Source organism: Ruditapes philippinarum, unplaced genomic scaffold (genome assembly GCF_026571515.1).
Source record: "Ruditapes philippinarum isolate M1 unplaced genomic scaffold, ASM2657151v2 ctg2151_1_1_1_1, whole genome shotgun sequence".
Taxonomy (NCBI): Eukaryota; Metazoa; Mollusca; class Bivalvia; order Venerida; family Veneridae; genus Ruditapes; species Ruditapes philippinarum.
The window spans coordinates 27,366-48,045 of NW_026858348.1; the positions used below are offsets into that span (position 1 = coordinate 27,366).

The 20,680-nt window shown below is 32.7% G+C and overlaps 1 protein-coding gene across 1 annotated transcript in view; it reads left to right on the forward strand.

Moving 5' to 3' along the window:
* Positions 1-20,680, forward strand: part of LOC132752919 (uncharacterized) — a 77,129-nt gene that overhangs the window by 14,857 nt on the left and 41,592 nt on the right. Inside the window, 17 exon segments of the mRNA XM_060743327.1 lie at positions 132-272; positions 636-862; positions 1,198-1,328; positions 1,569-1,747; positions 2,037-2,182; positions 3,779-3,899; positions 4,049-4,245; positions 4,613-4,755; positions 5,125-5,195; positions 5,635-5,795; positions 6,024-6,190; positions 6,471-6,645; positions 8,535-8,872; positions 9,076-9,213; positions 9,680-9,957; positions 10,981-11,184; positions 12,477-12,680. Of these exon segments, the coding sequence (XP_060599310.1) occupies positions 132-272; positions 636-862; positions 1,198-1,328; positions 1,569-1,747; positions 2,037-2,182; positions 3,779-3,899; positions 4,049-4,245; positions 4,613-4,755; positions 5,125-5,195; positions 5,635-5,795; positions 6,024-6,190; positions 6,471-6,645; positions 8,535-8,872; positions 9,076-9,213; positions 9,680-9,957; positions 10,981-11,184; positions 12,477-12,680 (3,021 nt within the window).

The following is a 20,680-nucleotide window of genomic DNA, read 5'->3' on the forward strand; positions in this document are numbered from 1 at the left end:
TTTATAATTTTAGAAAGAACAGAAATTCCCTGTTTCGTACTTTGAAATGTCAATATAAAAGCATGGTCTTACATATATAGTCAGAATATTTATTATGTAAAATTTGTAATTTTTATCCGTCTGGTTTTTAGAGACACCTACGTTAACAAAGACCAGGAAAAGAGCATGTTTATCACTTGGGGCCATGGCTAAATCACTACATGACAAGAACATGACTGAGTCTGACAGAATTGTTGAGAAAATTGAAAACTGGCTCGATCATCACAATGAAAGTAAATAATTGATAACGCTTATACAAGTATATACATTGATTAAATCACCGATGTTCCGTAAGATAGCTGGACAACTTATCAATATGAATGCATCCAAATCCCTGTCGACATACAAATTTTCAGGGGCGAGGATCAAATGGTTTGGCAGTCAACGACCTTAACCACTCGGCATTGAACGTGACCTTGTGTTAACTTATCTTTATCTTATTTTCTAAAGAAAATTTACAGTCATAATTTTAGTAGTAAGGTTTATTTTATTAAAGTTTGAAGTAAAAAAGAACGCAGACATACGTGTTTTTCTTGTACTTTCTCAGTCTACTAGATTATTTTCATATTTTTGTATTAAATAATAAACATTTACAGCAAGATCAATGGAGATTGTAAAACCAAGAAAAAGACGATCTATAACTCAGCATGATATGACGGCTAGAAAACATATTGAAACAAAGATGGTGCTCATTCAGAGTCTTGGAAACGCAGGAAAATCTAGATCAATGAAGCATATCAAGTCATATATGGAGCCTAATGTTGGTGTAACCGCATGGCGCCGAGCAGCTATACATAGCCTTAGACATTTCTCATGTAACGAAGTAAGTCAATATCAATAAGTTGTGTAAATATTTTAAAACTTTAATAATCTACCGTAGTAATGCACAGGAAATATTAAAACTTTGTTCATTACCGCCTAATCATGTTTTCTTAAGTATCATATTTCTAGCCTTTCAACAACTATGAGTCAAAAGTTTAAAGTTACCATCTTTATTAAAGTAGTAGTGATATAGTAATACCAAAGCCGTAGCATTACTAATAGATATAGTGTTTGCGAACTATCACCCCTCTCGCTTCCCACTTTACGTCAATACTCAGTCATTTCTTTTCCTGCCAACATTATGCCTGAAGAATTACTTTTCTTGTACAATTTTAGAGCGTACATGCACTTTTAACGAGTGCTTTACATGATGACGATGATGTTGTTCGAAAAACGGCAGCACAAGTTTTGAAGAAACATCCAAGAAGTGACAAATTCACAATAGATCAAGAAAATGTTGTCCTGAGGTAGCAGATATGTATATAATCAACATTATAAGAACATATTAAATATATCATTTGTAGAGATCTTCTTTCAACAAATGTAAAGAGTACTGGTTTTAATGCATCTCTGTGTGTCAATTACACGATTTGATATGGCTCTAATATGTTCTAATATGTACATGCTTTATTTAATGGACTTTTGAAAGACTTCAAATTCTGATGTTATATATAGACATAATAATATATAAAGACTCCCCTTTGCAGCAAGAATTACAGTTATCCTATTGTTGCGCGTATACGACGAAGTTCGTTCCAGACTTTGGAACAGGGCATCCAAGTTCTTATCGAACCTCCGGGTATTGAATGGGACAAGACGATCGGAAATAGTGCTATTGGAGCAAGTTTTGGTCTTCATATACGAAATATTCTTGACCTGAAGTTAGGTACGATTTATTGCATGCATCACTGATATTTAATATATGTAAAATCTGAAACATAAGAAAACCGTGTCGATATCAACAATGTGTGTTGTAAGGAAAATGTTAACGATAAATCACCCTGTTCAGTTTCACGAATCTATACAAATAATGCCTTAGTTGATACCCCCTTTTTTAACCCCCTTGTATTGGCATACAGCACTAATGAAGGGTATTGAAACAAAATAAAAAGCTGATGATTGTATTGTCTTTGAATTGTAAGGAAATGTGGACATTCCATTATTTTGTATTTAAGCACTTCTAAGCGGCCATTTCATGATAGACGTCTATGACGGCGCTTATGCGGAAGCTCACGTTGGATTGATCAACTATCAAGTTAACATCGTCAAAGCTTATGTTTGCTTTAAAGGTCATATTGCGTATGATCTCAATGTATTAAAGGTATTAGTTATTTAATAGTTGACACGTTTTCAAATCTGAAGATTTATAATTATTCGTACACGTTTTTGTTGTGTATGACCTTATCGTGTTATCTTTTTGAAGTAGTGTGTCTATATAAACTACTTTACTATGTCTTCGTGGTTATATTGCCTACTTGCAAGGTCTTCAATTTCTAAGCACTACCCTATCACCGCTGTGGGTTCAGAGAGTTGTTTCTGACACTTTGCTAACGTAAGCTAGGTAAGTACTAAAACCAATTTTACGTTTATTTAATTATCTCTACTATAATGTTTTAGTGTCCCAACTATAGGGAAAGGGGGCATTTAGATTTACCTTTGTCCGTCCGTCCGTTCTCTTGTTGTGTCGCACGTAGCTCAAAAAGTATTTGACTTAGAGTCATGAAACTTTACAAGAATATTGGTCAGCATATGTAGTGTTTGAGTGTTTGCTTGTGAATTTAATCAATATGTAAAAAGTTATCGCCCTTGACTTAGTGAACATGTGCAATTTTCAACTTGTGTGTAAAAAAGAATTTGCACTAGGGTCACGAAACTTCACAGGGATGTTGCTCGGCATGTGAAATCGTGCATCTGGTGTTTTGCTTGTGGAGTACTTCTGCTTCGTCAGATAAATTGACCTTACCTTAGTAAAAATTTCCAATTATTAATTTGTGTTGCACGTAGCTCAAGAAATAGTTGAGATATGAAACTAAAAAGGAATGTTGGTCAGCATGTGTTGTTATGCACCAGAGGATTCGGTTGTGAATTTATTCAGTATTTCTAGCGTTTTAAAAAATTTGCACTTTAATCAATACAAATTTGCAATTTTAAAGTTGTGTCGTGCATATTTCAAACCGAAATTTACATAAAGTCATGAAACTTTACAAAAAAGTTGGTCGGCATATTTAGTTGTGCGCCTGGGGTTTGATTGTGAATTTATTTAGTAGTTATAGATTAATTTCCCTTTGATTTTTAAAAACCATTCCAAAATAATGTGTCATGTGTACCTTGAGTGCTTGCGTTATTATCAACCAATTTTCAGGAATGATGATCAACATCACTGTGAAGCTGTGCACTTATGGTTTTGCATATGGATCTTTTCAACTTTGTTAAATTTATTGCCCTTTACTTAGTAAAGTTTATAGACTTGCCTATGCATAGCCAAAAAAAAGTATTTGACATCTAGTGCTGAAAGTATAAAGAATACTGGTGGACATGTGTAGTTACGCACCTTGTTATTTGCTTGTGAATTTATTCAGTATTTGTAGAGTTGTTGCCATTATTGACTTAGTAAAAGATTTTCAGTTTTGAACTTGTAGCACGTGTAGCCTTACAAAATGACTTAGCGTCTGAAGATTGACAAAACAGCAAAGTGTGGGGGCACGTGTGTCCTATTGACACATTTCTGTTTGTTTTGATTATATTGAGTTAAATTTTAGTGTAATTACAAAAGCAGTTAAAATTTCTATTAAGATATCACTTTTAAAATAAAATAGAGCATGGCTCTTGCAAAGGAATCCAGTTTTGATGAAGCATTATATAATTATTATAACAAAAATAATACGTAATATTACACGTTCATGTTATATAATTCCAGGACTTCGGTATCAACAGCTTGTCGGACTTGGTGCACATCTATGACAAAATCCTCGCGAAAATTGTAACTCCGATAACAGATGCTGTCAAACAGTTTAGAGAAAATATCATGCCATTTAAAGGTATCCAACTGAAATATTTTGTCATACACAAGATTTTAACATAGTTATGCTTGTTTCGTTATTTCTCGTACTTTCTTTTTCTATATTGATAAATCGAATCTTTGGAAATCAATGGTTGACTGAAGATTTAATTTGTTTTCCTATTCTAGATATTGTCAAAAGTTTTGTAAAAGTCGTGAAAGATCTACCCACAATTCTTGGAGATGTGGCTCAAAAGCTAAAGGATTTTCTTGTGCAAATATTTAACATTGCTGGATCCACGACAGTGGAAGAAGTAAAAATCATTATACAAAATGTCCGCAATTTCGTAGATGGTATTAAGCAAGATGTCTTAAAATTTTACAATGTAAGTAATCCGTCTTGTATAATCACTGTATTGTATTGTATATTTTGTAAGTTCTTGTTAAATGACCTAATGACAAATTTAGTTTTGTACTTATTTATTCTTCTTATATTAAGAAACATTATAAAATAGATAAATACAGAATTGATATAAATATAAATTAAGTTCGTTATAAAACAAACTTAAAGTATATTAAAATGAATAACTTAGTATTAAATAAATACTTATTTATTTATATATAATTACACATAGCTCCGAAATAGTTTGTTTCAGCTAGGTTAGATTTCATGTTTTAAGATTTAAAATATTCACTTTTGTATTATGACTGGTTTAAAATAAGAAATAAAACGATCAATTTTAATTTTTTTAGGATATCGTCGACGTCGTTACTATTGGCCTTCCTTACATATCGAAGGAAATTGTTGATGGATTCAATCTAATTATAAGTGCTTTAAGCCAATTAGTTAACAATCCTATGCAAGCAATAACATCGATGTCAAGGGCCATATCGAAGTAAGGTTAACTTGTTTTGTAAAGGTCATTTAAACGTCTAAGTGAATGATGATATTTCAAACAATAACGAGGTCCTTAGTAATGCAAGATCTTTGGTTGCACGCGAGATGTAAAACAAATATGAGTGTAATGATTCAAACATTCGGAAATACGCTGTATTTTATGTCATTTTTGTACATTGAAATGTAAAACAAAAATATGTTGTTTGAAGGCTTGTTTTAGATAACGAGTATGACAAACAAACACTTTTAGTCTGTCTAGTAGAGACACTGTAATGAAGTCAAAGTTTAATGTAAAGAACATAAAGTACATATAACTATTAATGTAATTAAGATTCAACTTTTCCTGTTTATATCCTTAAACTTTCAGCATTAAAATTGCGGTAACAATGGTTGTAGATATCAAAGATAAAGTGATTGACGCATGTATGTTTTTGAAAGGTAAAGTAAAAGTCATAATAAATAAAATATATTGTCTTAAATGTAATATTTCATCACACTTTGCTGTAAATCGTACATAAATTCTTACGGTGGCAGTAGTTTTATGTTACACACACTATCTTAAGCAGAACAGGTTAGAAAATCTGAAGTACCCAAAGGAATACATATATATCTTAAAATGGAAGTGTACGATAGCGTTAATCATCCGGTTACAAAATGACATTATTATGAAAAATAGGTAACCTTTGCGTAGCACAACGCTGTTCAAAACAAATAGAAAACTGAACAATACATTTTATTCACATTGATCCTTCTAACACGTAACAATCAATGGTGCATCTACATGTATAAATTTTTAAGTTCAACAGTTACTCTTCATTTAATATTTTTTGTTATTTACTAGCTACCCGGTAAAATATAATTCATACAAATAATTTAGGTCGTGCAGTTGAATGGTTGAATACAGCTAAGCAGATACCAAGTATAATCAGGCGACTTGGTGAAGCTCTGAAGAAACTTGTTAAGTCAATTACTGGTCGTAAACGTCGTGACCTGAAGTCAGAAATGACCAAAGAACTTAGTGATGGCATCGGTGATATGGTATTATAAACTTGCAATCATTTGAAATTTTTTAAATTCGAATATGCTCCTGTTTTCCAAAGTAATGAAATTATTATTTTGTTTGATTTAAACCAATTTTATTCAGAAAGTTTAGAAATATGTATGATTTTTCATCACCCTCTATGGTGTAAAACATATTTAAGATACATATTTATACATGTACATGTATAAGAGTATTTACATTGTCTTTCAAAATGATTTTTACAGAAAAACTCACTCCACAACTTGGAAAGTGATTTGAAAGCCAAATGGGACCAAGTTCTTGAGCCCTTACAACCTTTAACTAATATTGTGAAACCATTTGTTGATGACTTTAAATCAATTATGGATCTGATAAAAGGAGTGAAATGGGGTTATAAAACTGTCAAAGCAGTGTAAGAGAAAGAATTACTTTATTGATAACTTCAATACTCTTTATCGTAAAGACGTTTAAAACCGCAGATGATAATCATAAAGTTTTATTTGATTATTTTCCTATTTCCTACCAGAAATGTTGTATAAGAACCGTTATTATACTTTGCAAGATTTTTTTTATATAAATCAATTATTTTAGAACAGAACCAAATAAGATTCACTTATAATCAACTTTCTATATGAAAAAGAAAATGAAATAATTCTTGTAAAAAGGCACCTATCTCTTTTAACGGTACACAGAATTGAAACCAGCAAATCACTAGTACAGAAAGTTTTTGGTCCAAAATTCCACATAAATTTTCCGACAGAAAGGCGCAAGGCCAAAGGATCCTGCAAAGAAGGGGTATGGCCATCAACGACACAACACACATACCAAACAACTGGTGTTGACATAACGTTAGGAAGGGGAAAGTCGGTAAATACTTATTTAAGCTTAGCTCAAAGTATAATGTGTAATGTGATATATTTTGCATAATAGAACAGATATATGCATTTTTTTGTATATCACATTATTTGTAACACAATAATTAATTGAAAATGATAACTTATTCATAACAAATTACAGATCTTTTTGATTTAAAGGCAATATATACAACACAGGATAACCCATGAAAGTTTAATATTAAATAGAAAACTTATTTCCAATGGGGTCCTTTGATGGAAACAAATATATTTTCTTGAAAACTGGCGTTACAGTCCATGCTTAAAAATGATATACTGGACTAATGTTATATTTCTAAGATCACATTATAATAATTTTCATAACAAATAATGTCAATTTCATTAATATTACAAATACAGAAATATACTATGAATTTGACTAGTTCGCAAAACCAATCACAAGATATATTTATATAAATATCATTATATTATTTATTAAAAACAATTATCTTTAAATTTATCAAAAACTAAATAAATCAATCAATCAATCAAAAAATAAACTTGTTCAAGTTGTTCCATGCTTTTACTTTAACTTTCTTTTAAAATTAAAAAAGATGCGCATATTGTCGCCTTGTTCCGGTCAGACCCTTTAACTCAGACTTATAACCCTGGATTAGTTATGCAGTATACATATAGAGCTATATTCGTTTCCGCGCTTCTTCTCTGCAACTATTGGCTAGAATTCAATGGAACATTTATGGAAATCTTCAATACTAAGATGAAATGCGCATATCGTCACCATGTTCTGGTCAGATCATTCAACACAGAGTTATGGTCATGGATTAGTTATTCACGATGCATATAGAGAAATAATCGTTTCCGTGCTATTTCTTCAAATTTTTGCTGGAATTAACGAAACGTTATGGGAACCATCAATATCAAGAGAAGATGCACATATCGTCGAATTGTTTCGGTCAGACCTTTCAGAGTTATGGCCCTTGATTAGTTATACAGTATGCCTATAGAGGAATTATTGTTTCTCACTATTTCTGTGCAAATACTGGCTGGTATTCAATGAAACCTTTATTGGAACAATCAATACTAAGGGGAGATGCGCATATCATGGCATTATTCCGGTCAGACCTTCCAACACAGAGTTATGGCACTTGATTGGTTATGCAGTATGCACATAGAGCATTAATTGTTTCCGTACTATTTCTCTGCAAATACAGGATTGAATTCAACAAAACTTTATAGGATCCATAAATACATAGAGGAGATGCGCATATCATCACCTTGTTCAGGTCAGACACTTTAATTCAGAGTTATGGCCCTTGATTAGTTATGCAGTATGCATATAGAGCAATAATCGTTTCCATGTTATTTCTCTGTAACTATTGGCTGGAATTCAACAAAACTTTATCGAAACCATCAATACCGAGAGGAAATGCGCATATCGTCATCTTGTTCTGGTCAAACCCTTGAACACAGATTTATGGTTTGATTTGTTATGCAATATGCACATAGAGCAATTATTGTTTCTTCCTATCAATCTGCAAATACTGGCTGGAATTCAATGAAACTTTATTGGAACAATCAATACCAAGGAGTGATGTGCATATCATTGCCTTGTTTCTGTCAGACTCATCAAGAAAGAGTTATGGCCCTTGAACATGGCCTTGACAAGTTGTGCAGTATGCAAGTAGAGAAATATTGCTATTTCTTTCCAACTGATGAATTGATTGCAACAAGACTTAATAGGAACCATCAAAACGAAAAGATAAATTTGCATGCTATGATAAGTTTATGTAAATAAAGCCTTATGTCTCCAGTTGTTGTGTTAGTAATAACTCGTACTCGGCGGGTGATATAAATTCAACAAATTTGCTTGTTTATAGAACTACTTAAATAATCCTTTGATAGATAGTAATGCCAGTGAATGGAATCCTGCATGTTCAATCATCTAGAAATCGAGTTATCGTTCAGCCAATAGACCCCGAGTTTATAGTTCTTGAGATCGTTATTGAAAACATTGACCCCGATGAAAAGTGGGACGGGAAACAAGTGAAGGCTGGTGACAAGATTGGACGGGCGTCAAAGGCACCAAAATGTAAACCAAATTTTATCCACGTATCTGTACGGCAAACTCAGGATGAAACTATTCCAGACGTGGATTATGACTATACTGATCCCGGACCATTTTTAGATCGACTGGTCCCCATTCCAAAGTGGATACAAGAATGTAATGACCATGAGTTTAGGTAAAGAAAAAAGATAATTTATTTTGTTAAGAACTTTGATAGTGTAAATAATAATTAGGTGCAAGGTTATTGATGAAAAGTGATACTTACTTGTTGGAAAATCAATTGATTGTTATATTTAGAACTACAAGATGGTCGCTTTCAATGAAAAGACAACATACTTTAAATTCCTATGTATGCATTGTTTTTTCTTATTTCTTAAGGTATATTGGTCAAACTTTTGTGTCTGGAGAGACAAACCAAGAAGAAGACCCCGAGTTAAAAGAAGAGAAACTTGAAAGACAATTTGCAGATGCTAATGAACTGGGTAGTATGCTGGGACAGGAGAATTCTGCATACAGGCCTGATGACCCTTCTCTTTATGATCAAACTCCATTTGTAGACAGTTTAAAAAAAAGTTTGAAGGAACAAGCCAAGAAATTTGTTAATTTTTTTAAGACGGCCTTATTTGGAAAGGGTGGGCAAGTATATTATCTTTACTACTATTGATCAAATAGGAGATAATTTTGGATGAATTATGTGTCGCATCCGTCATTTTGTCTTGTGTATGTGGTTGTAATTGTAATTCAACAAACATTGTAAAGACTTGACATAAAATCTGTAAGAAGCATATAGGGTTTGTAAGTGGGACGGATAGGATTTCTGTTGTATGATCTTGTCTTTTTCTGATAATTAAAATTTTATAACATTTACAGACATAATAGTCTTGCTCATACTTTATAAAAATTAATGCATCAAAATGAACACAGTATGATCCTTAGATAACTTTTTCTTTAATGTTTAATTGTCTTGATACTATCATTTCAGACCTAAAATTCCAAACATTTTAGACATAGTAAACGTAAATAATAAGACTGTTTATTGGGTATTTGCAAATTTGGCACAAGGAACACAACTTTTTAATGACTTCAACAACTTGGTTGATAAATTGGCATATTCCATGGTTGCTGTTCCAGTCGGGAATCCAGCAACTATGTCACTATCCTTTGTTAAGAAATTTATAAAGTTGCAAGGAATTACTGGCTCTGTAAAAGGCGGAGATGTCAGTAACGTCGCTGATAGTTTGATGGAAACAGCTGGAAAAGGTAACAAAAAACTCGATTTTATTATAGAATTTACGAAATTCTTCACATTTGGTCATGCCCAGAGAGTAAATGGTTTTCCTTATGTATATAAAGTAAAAGCTTTTATAACAGTTTATTCCTTTTAAACTACAAATGATTGAGCTGATATATTTACATTTAATATTATATTTGTCCTTGGGTCAAAATAAGCCATTCCCTGGGTCATTGGTTTTAATTATGAATATAGCTTATAACTTATTAAACACTCTTTCCTATGAATTCACAAAGAAGGCTAGATTGACTTCAGCATGAACAATTAGGTAGGTCTCTGTCAAGTTTGTTTCAATTGTAGCCTTTGGATTAAAATTCGTACTGTCAAGGAGGTCACTGGATTTTCATAAATGAATAATGCGAAACATGTTTTTATATTGCAAAGGCTAGAACTTAAATATTTGGCATAAAAAGCTTACAGGTCCGCTACAAAATTTATTCAAATTAAGCCCAGGTGTCAAGATTTATGAAACGACCAGTTACTTCCATAGCAACCATTGCATTTACTTGAAACCAGTCATTTCCATGACAATTGTTGACTTCCTATTTCAACTTGTGATTTCAATAGCAACTTTTCACTTTCGAATACAACCAGTGTCCCCCAAAGTATCTAAAGACTCCATTTAGCAGACATTGATTTAATGGCAACCTTTCATTTCTTTTAGCAATTTTCATATTAACTAATAAACCATTTATTTTCATCGCAATCATTGATTTAAAAAAAAAAACTTTCAATACCAGTATGAACACTATTTCAAATGCAGGTTGGAACGTAAATGCTGTTTCCTTTCAAAATTAGCAATATAAATTGTTTCTGTTTTGTAAGTGAGCGAGTGATATATTGCCGTTTGTTTAAAATGCTATGTTATACAGTAACCTTAACTAAATAAATGTAAGGACTTAATAGATTAACACCAGATATTAAATCTTATCTTAAAAGGAAAAAAACGCAAGAATAATTTCAATGGATCGAAAAGTACTTTTATGTTTCAGTATGCCCGTGGTTTAAAGGTAGAATTGCTGCTGGATTTGGCCATGTTTGCACAGTACACGAGTGTTGTTTAGGTATCACCTGCAGTGTTCCCGTCCAATTTGGCGCAGAAACTAAGCACGTTGAATTAAGTTTGGATGTTAAGCCTGGTGATTTAAAACTAGTATTTATAGTCAATGGGGTCTCTTTTGAATTCACAGCCAATGGTAAGTGTTATTGATTGACGCATCACGAATGATATTAAGTATTAGATCAGTTAACATTAAGCTGTGTGATAATATCAAGTCTGCTTACAGTTATATTATATGCCAAATACGTGAAGTATAAGCCTGAGATAATTTGATAATATTGTACTATTTTTGTTAACTAAATATTCTAAACTTTCCCGACTTATTTTCTAAATTCATTTGCCTGAATATAATGTAACTTTGCAGATTTTGTCAGAACGACGAGTATTTATGCATGCATATATGGTCCTTTTTATCATTTTCTAGTTTGACAATTACAGGAAAAACATAATGTAAATGAAAATATTGAGAACGAGTTACATTGTCTAGTCTCGTTCTATTTCATATACATGATTTCATGCAAAAGGACGATACGCTTAGTTTTCAATTTCTGTTTGAAAGAAAGTGGGATCAATTAAAAATGACATTATATCTATTTTACATCAAATCTTTCGTATTGATGATGAAAGGGTATGAAACGTAGATAAAGGCTTAATTCAATATAATATCTTTCGCTTCTGTACCGACACATTTTTGGTTTGACTCATGTGACTGAACGTACAATGATGAATTGTTACAGTAATAAACTAGTAACTGTGGTTTGAGACTTAAATAGCAAATGTCATAATTACAAGTTCAGCGTGTAAAACGTATGTAAGTAGCTTCACTATTATCATTTTAGTTTAGTTACTCTTAATATGTTTGTGAATATACAACTACCGATATATGCATATGCAATGTGTAATTGTCAAAACAGATTAACATTTAAAGGAAAGTTGTTCTACTTTGAAGAGACATTATTACTGTGCTTAGAATTCTAGTCTGAGAAATAGTTTTTTCAACAACTGAAGATTTGTACAGGAAGTTACTTTGTTGTTGTTAAGCAAGCATTGCTATGAAAACATATTTTTCATTTATCCGAAGCTCTGACATAACATATTTATGTAGGTTAAAGCAGGTTGAGAATTTTTACTCCGGTCACAGCCCACAGTTTAATTTTGCTCAAAAGGAGACATGCTGGGTCTTTCTCCATCAGTCGTTTTATGAACTTTACAATGTCGTTTATACCTAACATAACCTCAGGTTTGCCCGAAAATGGCAAGACTGAAAACTTAAACGTGATTAATGCTCCATCTTTGAACATTTAAACTCCAAGAAGATGATATTTTCATCACTTTCAGAAAAAATAGTGGAATAAAAACTTCTAGATTTGTTGTAAGATAACTATCCTAACATATCTGACTTAAGTATCGATACATTTTTCTTAACAGCATTAGACGAAGAAATTAACACGGGCATTCATCTTTTTGGCATGAAAGTATTTTTGGTAACGATCGCTGAATTTCAGAAAGGCGTTGTTTCTATTACTACTGAAGTGAAGCTGTGTAATGGTCTCTTTGCTACATGCTTGCGACCAATCGATATTTTCCATGAAATCAAGTTTGATTTAGGAAAGTCATGCAAGGCAAAGCGATGTAAGTGTACCCTTTATATTATAATATTCCTTTTTTATTAAATTATTTGAAGTTTTATAGTTATTGATAAAATGATGGCAGATCCAGGTTGTTTAACTAAGTGTAAGTCAATGTTTGTCAAATATCAAAGGAATGCATCAGAAATGCAAGAATCACGATAGCAAGGTTCATGTCAAGTTCTATTGTGAAGCTGAAAATGTTGTTACGTTAATAACTGCTACGTTGTAGTTTAAATGACAAAAAATCTACGAAATTTTAAGGGGTAATCGTTAGGATTTCAAGGTCTACTTAAATTTGCTTCTTCTCTTTCTTTTGTTCAATGCCAGCATAACGTTCAAAGAAGGAAAATCATTATGTATATTTAGAAACATCAACGGCAACAAGAAAATCAAGAACAGGATACTTTATGGGAATAAAGGAGATCACGTAAACTATACTAGTTTAATTTATACTTATTCTTTTTAATGCAATTTTAACCATTTTTTTCTACAGAAACTGCTTGGTGATGTCATAACATCTACGTTTATATGATTTTATTATTTAAACTAAGTTATTATAAATCCTTCGAATGAATTCATACAATACATTTGTATGATATTGGATAAGAAAGAATGAATTAAATAAATTAGAAAAATTAATTAGAGATAAATACCAATATTTATTTGTTCCCAACGGGGCATATAAAGATATGCCTTTTCCTCTGTGTATGGGTATATGTAAGTCATATTTGAAATTCTTTTAGCATTCACAAGCCCATCGCGGTCCCGGGAAATAGCGAACTCTATGCGTTTGAGGTTCTTTCCTCCCTCAACCCGTAAATGAACGTAATGACCACGCCCTGCAGGTCATTCAGTTTGAAACAGCATCATATCCAAATCCTCGGATTAAACCGACAACATAAAGCCGTCGTAATGTTTGGGTAATCCTGAGGACCGATCGAAAGATAATATTTTGTTTATTAACAATCGATATTCTTGCACTGCCAGGGTAAGGATTGCCAGGCTCGAATTTCCTTATTTTTACCTTTGTTGAATCAGAGTCCGTTCGAAGGCAATCTTAAATCATTTTGGCATCCTGTAGAATTTTATGGGAAGAACTGAATATAACAAAAATTTTTATTCGTCAATTCTAATTTCAAATTGAAACCTTGGAATCTCATTGGCCGTTCTAAAATAAAATGCAAAAATAGTTCTTGCCATTCTAAAATAGAATTTTAAGGATGTTTTTTCAATAGAATTTTAAGAAAAGTTCTTGCCATTATTGTATAAATAAAATAAAGGATATTTTTAAAACAAGATGTAAATGATTGTTCAGTTTTCTAGTTAAATTGCTGAGTTACCTAACTTGTGTTATACCATACTTCCTCCTTCAAACTATTTTACACTGCATTTAGATCTCATAACATTTTCTAGTGAACGTAAGAACTTACTAAGTTAATTTTACACAATAACTTACTGAGTTATAAAGTTTGTCCAAAAAATCGAGAGTAACAAAAACGTTCACGATCGTGTAAGTTAACTGATGCACATGGAAATATCGAAAGGCACACACCAAAGATTCGGAACCTCAGTTCCTGAGATACCCTCAGTTTATGATATTCCCTCAGTATATGATATTCCATAAGTGTCCATATACAGTATAATAGTTGCAGTGTTGTTCCATTTTTGAATATAACACAATTGATTAATCTGTCGATTGTAACAAAAGTATTTTTTTACATAAGCAAGGTTAAGTATTGTCCAAATGAACTTCCATAAAAGCGTGATTTTATCATAGTTTAATGGTGTCAACAAGGACAATGAATGATATAACAAATAGTACTTTTTGTATAAGTACTTTATCGTACTAAAATATAAGAATGCTCGATGCAAAGAGCCACCTTTAAGCTTGTACAATTATACAAACGATACCTTTTAAACTATCTAAATGAATTAAATTTATCTAATATTCAGCATGTCAGTGTAGTTTATTCAATTAAAGATCTTACTAAATACCATCTAAGACTGGTTTGATTTTTGGAAAATGTTCATCCTTACGGTATTGTTAGTACAAGCAGGTAGATGGGCTTACTTGCCTATTTCGAGTTTTTTGAATTCAGTTTTTGCTTTACCACGGCCTGCTCTAAAAAAATCAATGTCAGATGACTGCCATTGACTTTTTTTCTTCTTTCACTTTAATTCTCTAATTGGTGAGATATTAACACATTTTTGTCATTTTGATTTAAAGCTTGTTAATTCTAGTCTGCGGAAATGTAAACGAGTGGAATAGATGCAAAAAATAATATTGCGGCAACCATGTTGGATTTCAAAATGGCTGACAATTTCCTATTTTTCTATACACTGTATTATTTTTTTAAGTAAACAAGCGCAAGAAGCTTTTTACCAGTCTTCTTTTCTATTATCAGAAATGCAGTGATACCAATTAAGACTTACAAGGCCGGACTTACGAAAACATCCATTAACAGTACAAACTTTATGGTGATAAAAGGACAAAAATTATACCAAAATAAATTTAGAGTCATATTTGCATCTGTTATTTAGACGATATTTTTATATTCCTAAGAATTCAAGACTATTTAAAACTATTGCGATTTTTTTAATTTGTTTAAATCGCCCTGAATGGGGGAGGTTGGGGGCTGCACGAATGTCTGCTCGGCTGTCTTTTTATCCGAGCAGGTTAAGTGACAGTTAATTACGAGTTGAGATCAATTCCGTGTACGCCCTACCCCTAGCACGAATCATGGGTTATTGGAGACAAAGAGGGTTGTGTTTGGATATCTAATGGATATCACAGACATCCACAAGTAATTCAGTAAGAACTTGCCTCTGTCCCATGCATATATATCATGTTCGGATTGATGGTAAAATGAATAAATGAATGTGTGGCACATTCAGACAATGTCATAAGAAAGCCTATGGGTTGAAGCTCAGCACTTCAAGTTAGGAAACAGGGATAAAACAAAAAAGTGAGAAAGGATACTTTCATGTCAATTGCGCCAGAACATGTACTAGGAGCGCAAGTTCAACACCTTAAAGATCAGGGTCATGTCTATCTAGAAAGACATGTTCATAAGTTGGAATCCGGTCGGCATTTTTTTTCTTTTTACAAAGTGGTATTGAAAAAATCTACTAGAAATCGCCTTCCATGCTGGCGTTCGGAAAATATTTTTCATGAAATAGACTCCTTAAAAAAAGAGAAAATGTTCTTTCTTTCAAGAGACATGTGTTCATCCCATAGCAGCCGATAAACGTTCGAGTTTTGTGCATGAAGATATCATTTTAAGTCTTTATATAGGTTACCCGACAATCATGTGATACTAATTCTCAGGTGTGATTTACCTTCAGGCGGTGTACGGGTAAAAATTGTTACATATTATGTACTGTATATGTCGCCGTCCTGGAACGACAGTAACTTTGTGTAAATATTTGTAAAGTTTGTGTCATGCGCAAGAGCACGGCCAACATGGTTACGGTAAAGTTAAACTTCTATAGCATAAATCATAATATAAACATAAAAAGATAGTTTTGGCCGGTTTATAATGTGTGGTGATATTTTACAGATTTGTAAGAGAATGGAAAGGCAGTGAGGAGTAATACAAGTTTACTTGTAAAAAACAAACTGTCCTTTCTATACTAGTATGATATAAAAGAGTTAAACGAGTTGTCCGTCTTGACAAACGATAACATGTTAGCTTTAATTTTACACTGTTGAAAGCTTTTTGCTTTTGTCACAAGCGCCAACTTTGCCTACCCACCTTAAGCATTCGGGCATACTGTAATTAGTAGGTTCTTACGTCTGTTCACACGTACGTCCGTTAACCCTTGTCTGAGTTACTTTATATCATGTGATAAAACATTGTCTATGACCAGTAAATGACCCTATTTACTTTGAGTTCATTAGGTTAACGGTCAGCATCAGGGTGTCACTTAGTGTAAAATCTTTACAATACCAAAACATTGAGAAAGAAAAAGCCGTAGTTTACGTAACTTATTGGTAATAATACATATGGCAAGTAGATGATCATTGACTATGTTTATAATGCTTTCGAGGGATCACTATTTTCCAGACATTCATACATCACAACAACAGGTATGGCAGCCGTAAAAAAATGCCCAGTACCTCACTTCGGTGTTGTTATATTTTTCTGGTCCTTCGGGATCACTGAGTTCAGCACTTTAGAGTGTTGAGAATTGAGTACCGCTTTAGCCGGTGCTAGGAGGGCGCTAGGGGGCGTGAGGGATGTTGTACTTTTTCATTATGTCTCATGTACAGACTCAATCAAACCGAGTCTGCAATTTTCCTGTAATTTTGCTGTTTTACTGCTTCTCAGGGAATCCTTTTTTCCATATATTTATAAATAAAAATGTTTCCTCCTCGGTCATAGAATTCTAAAAAATTATCACAATCTATATATTATTATTTTATATACTATATTATGGATATTTTACTTACTATTTAATTATAAAATTTGACCTATATGAAAGTATGCCAACGTTTAAAGCAATTAGATACATCATCTTTGCCATGTAAGCAGTAATAAAAGTTTTAACATAGAAATTGATAATGGATAGTTACAAGAAAAGGACGCTTGACATCTTTCTAGAAATGGTACAATATGAGTAATTTATAATTATGTTTAATATATATGTATATCAAGAAAGATCTTATTTTTTGAATAATTGAGAGAAGACAAGGCACTAATGGCATATCCATATAAACTTTACAAGACAAAAACATAAAGGCTATTCAGACAGTTTCATTTAGCCTTTTACTGGACATACTGGAAAGTGCAAGTAACCTCTTGACAAGATTTCAACATTTAAATACGAAACTAGTGAACATTTGAATCAAGAAATATCCACAGATGTGCTCACACGGCGGTTATCATAGCAACTTCAATATGACACGTTAGTGCCATTCCATGAAAAGCGGTGTATGTTCTCATTTTTAAAATGCGTATTCCCTAAACAAGAAAACAATGGGCGGAACTAAATAAAACACAATTTTTAAAGGAAATCTGCAATTATGAAGTTTGCATATCACAGACATGACGCCAGGCAACATATAAATGACTTTTATTATTAGTGTATTAATTTTAACAATAATATTCATATATTTTATCATAGTTTTGGGACCTTTCTGTTGAAAATGTGTTCGAGTTAAATCGTATACATATACATGCACCGTGCCGTACCTGGAGTGCAGGTATTAGTTACCTGCACTCAAGAGGATGCCGCCCATTGAGTGGCTCATTTTTGACAAGATTTCAACATCTAAATACGAAACCAGTCAAGGGGTTTACTTATTGTGACGGCAGAGATAGGGAAATTGACAGAAATGACATATTTAGATGCTCGTTCATTGGGTACTTTTCTCTGGGGTTTCATATTGTGACAACAGGGAACGTGTTTTTATGTTTGACTATGATACAAAAGAGAAAGAACATCAAAACACTCGGCCATCTGATTTATATCCGGAGGCTACGCCCCCTCGTACAAATCAGATAGCCTCGTGTTTCGATGCTCTTTCTATTACTTATATCATGAATATTACAGTTATCACAAGTAAGTTTGTTTCTACTCGCCTAATTAATGCCACATACACCTGAATAAGTACACATTGTTCACGAGACGTTCTACATCGAAGCTTTAAGACGGCGATTAATCTTGACCACTAAACAATAAGATCAGTTGTACGTAATTTCAACATACTGAGTATATCTTTAAGTTCTTCTAAGTTTTATATGATTTAATTTACTATTTAACTAAGTTGACAACATAATATATTTTATGTGACAGTATTAAATAATAGTTGTCCCATTAACGTGTTTTTCAAAGTGAAATTATGCCCATCTAAAGGTATAATATGAGTGAACAGGTGAGAGTCAAATAAATTTTCATTTCGCAATAATTCCTTTAAATTAAATGATTTTATATGCATAAACAATAAATAACCATCGGATCCAACGAAATTTCTGTAAATATCATTTAAAATTTACCTGTAAAGTTTAATTCATAAAAGAGTGGGGCAATCTTTTTATATTTTTGGCAGATTTCAAATTTTATCTTAAACATTTTCCAATATCAACTGTTGGTCAAACACCATTTAAGCAGGCATTTTTTTAAATATATAGCCAATTCAGCTCAGCTTGACTATGAAAAAAGAGTATAATGTCACTTTAAGTTAAACTGTGTTAATTTGGAAATGCAAAATTGACAGTATGAGGTAGTAGAAAACAAAAACCATTTGTGTTTACTACCGATAGACCGAACGATGGTTTATACCCCTATCAACCACATTTATTGTGTTAAATTGTTGGGTCCGAAGCCGGATTAAAACTCCACATACAAATAGAACAAATAATTTTATACTCAATTAATTTCGATGTGGTTCAACTTAACACTCAATGTAAATTGATTTTTAAGTACCTAATATCATTTAAGATTTAAAACAAAATTACTTACACAATTTAAGTTTAATCAAAACGAATTGATCCTGAAACATTAAACACTATACGATGTAAAATCTATAGCTCAGTAAGAACTTATGCGAAATAAACCGCAAATTGAAATGCTTTCTAGAATCTGTAATGATATCTAAACGAATCTTGCTCAGGGTGAGCTTTTAGGATCGTTGAATGTCCGTCGTCCGTCGTCTGTCGACACTTGTTCGTCAACACTCTAGCGGTCAAATTTTTGCCTCAATCATAATCAAACTTGGTCAGAATACTTTCCTAGGTAAAAGCTCGAATGAATTCGAACATGGGTCATCTCGGGTGAAAAACTAGGTCACAGGAGCTAAAAAAGGAAAACCTTGTTAACACTCTAGCGGTCACATTTTTGCTTCAATGATAATCAAACTTGGTCAGGATGCTTATCTAGGTAATAGCTCAAATGAGTTCGAACATTATTTATCTCGGATGAAAAACTAGGTCACAGGAGCTTAAAATAGAAAAATATTGTTAACTCTAGCGGTCACATTTTTGACTCAAGTGTCATCAAACTTGGTCAGGATGCTTGTCTATGTCTTTGCTTGTATGAGTTCGAACATGGATCATCTCAGATGAAAAAATAGGTGACAGGAGCTTAAAATAGAAAAACCTTGTTAACATTCTAGCGGTCACATTTTTGACTCAATCTTGTCAATTGGTCTGAAAGTTTGTTTTGATGATTTCTAATTCAATTTTGACTATGTGTCATCTCGGGTCAAAAACTAGGTCACACTGCCCAAATATGGTAAAAACTTGTTAACACTCTAGCGGTCACATTTTTGACGCAAGTGTCATCAAACTTGTTCAGGATGCTTGTCTAGGTCATTGCTCGGATAATTTCGAACATTGGTCATCTTTGATGAAAAACTAGGTCACCGGAGCTAAAAATAGAAAAATCTTATTAACACTCTAGTGGGTACAGTTTTCATCCAAATACTCTGTAATTTGGTCTGAAAATTGGTTTTGATGATTTCTAGGTCAAGTACGAAACCTAGTTAACAATCTAGCGGTCACATTTTTGCTTCAATCATAATCAAGTTTGGCCAGGATGCTTATCTAGGTAATAGCTCGAATGGGTTTGAACATGGGTTATCTCGGATGAAAAACAAGGTCACTGGAGCTAAAACTAGCAAAAACCTCGTTAACACTCTAGCGATCACATTTTGAACTCGGATCATCATCAAACTTGGTCAGAATGCTTATCAAGGTAATTGCTTGGATGAATTTAAGATGAAAAAGTAAGTCACAGGAGCTAAAGATAGAAAAACCTTGTTAACACTCTAGCGGTCACATTTTTGACTCATTTTTCAGCAAACTTGGTCAGGATGCTTGTCTAGGTAAATGTTCAGATGAGTTCGAACATGGGTCATCTCGGATAAAAACTAGGTCACAAGAGCTAAAAATAGAAATATCTTGTAAACACTCTAGTGGCTACTGTTTTGATCCAATATCCTGGAAATTAGTCTGAAAGTTTATTTCGATGATATCTAGATCATGTTCGAATATGTGT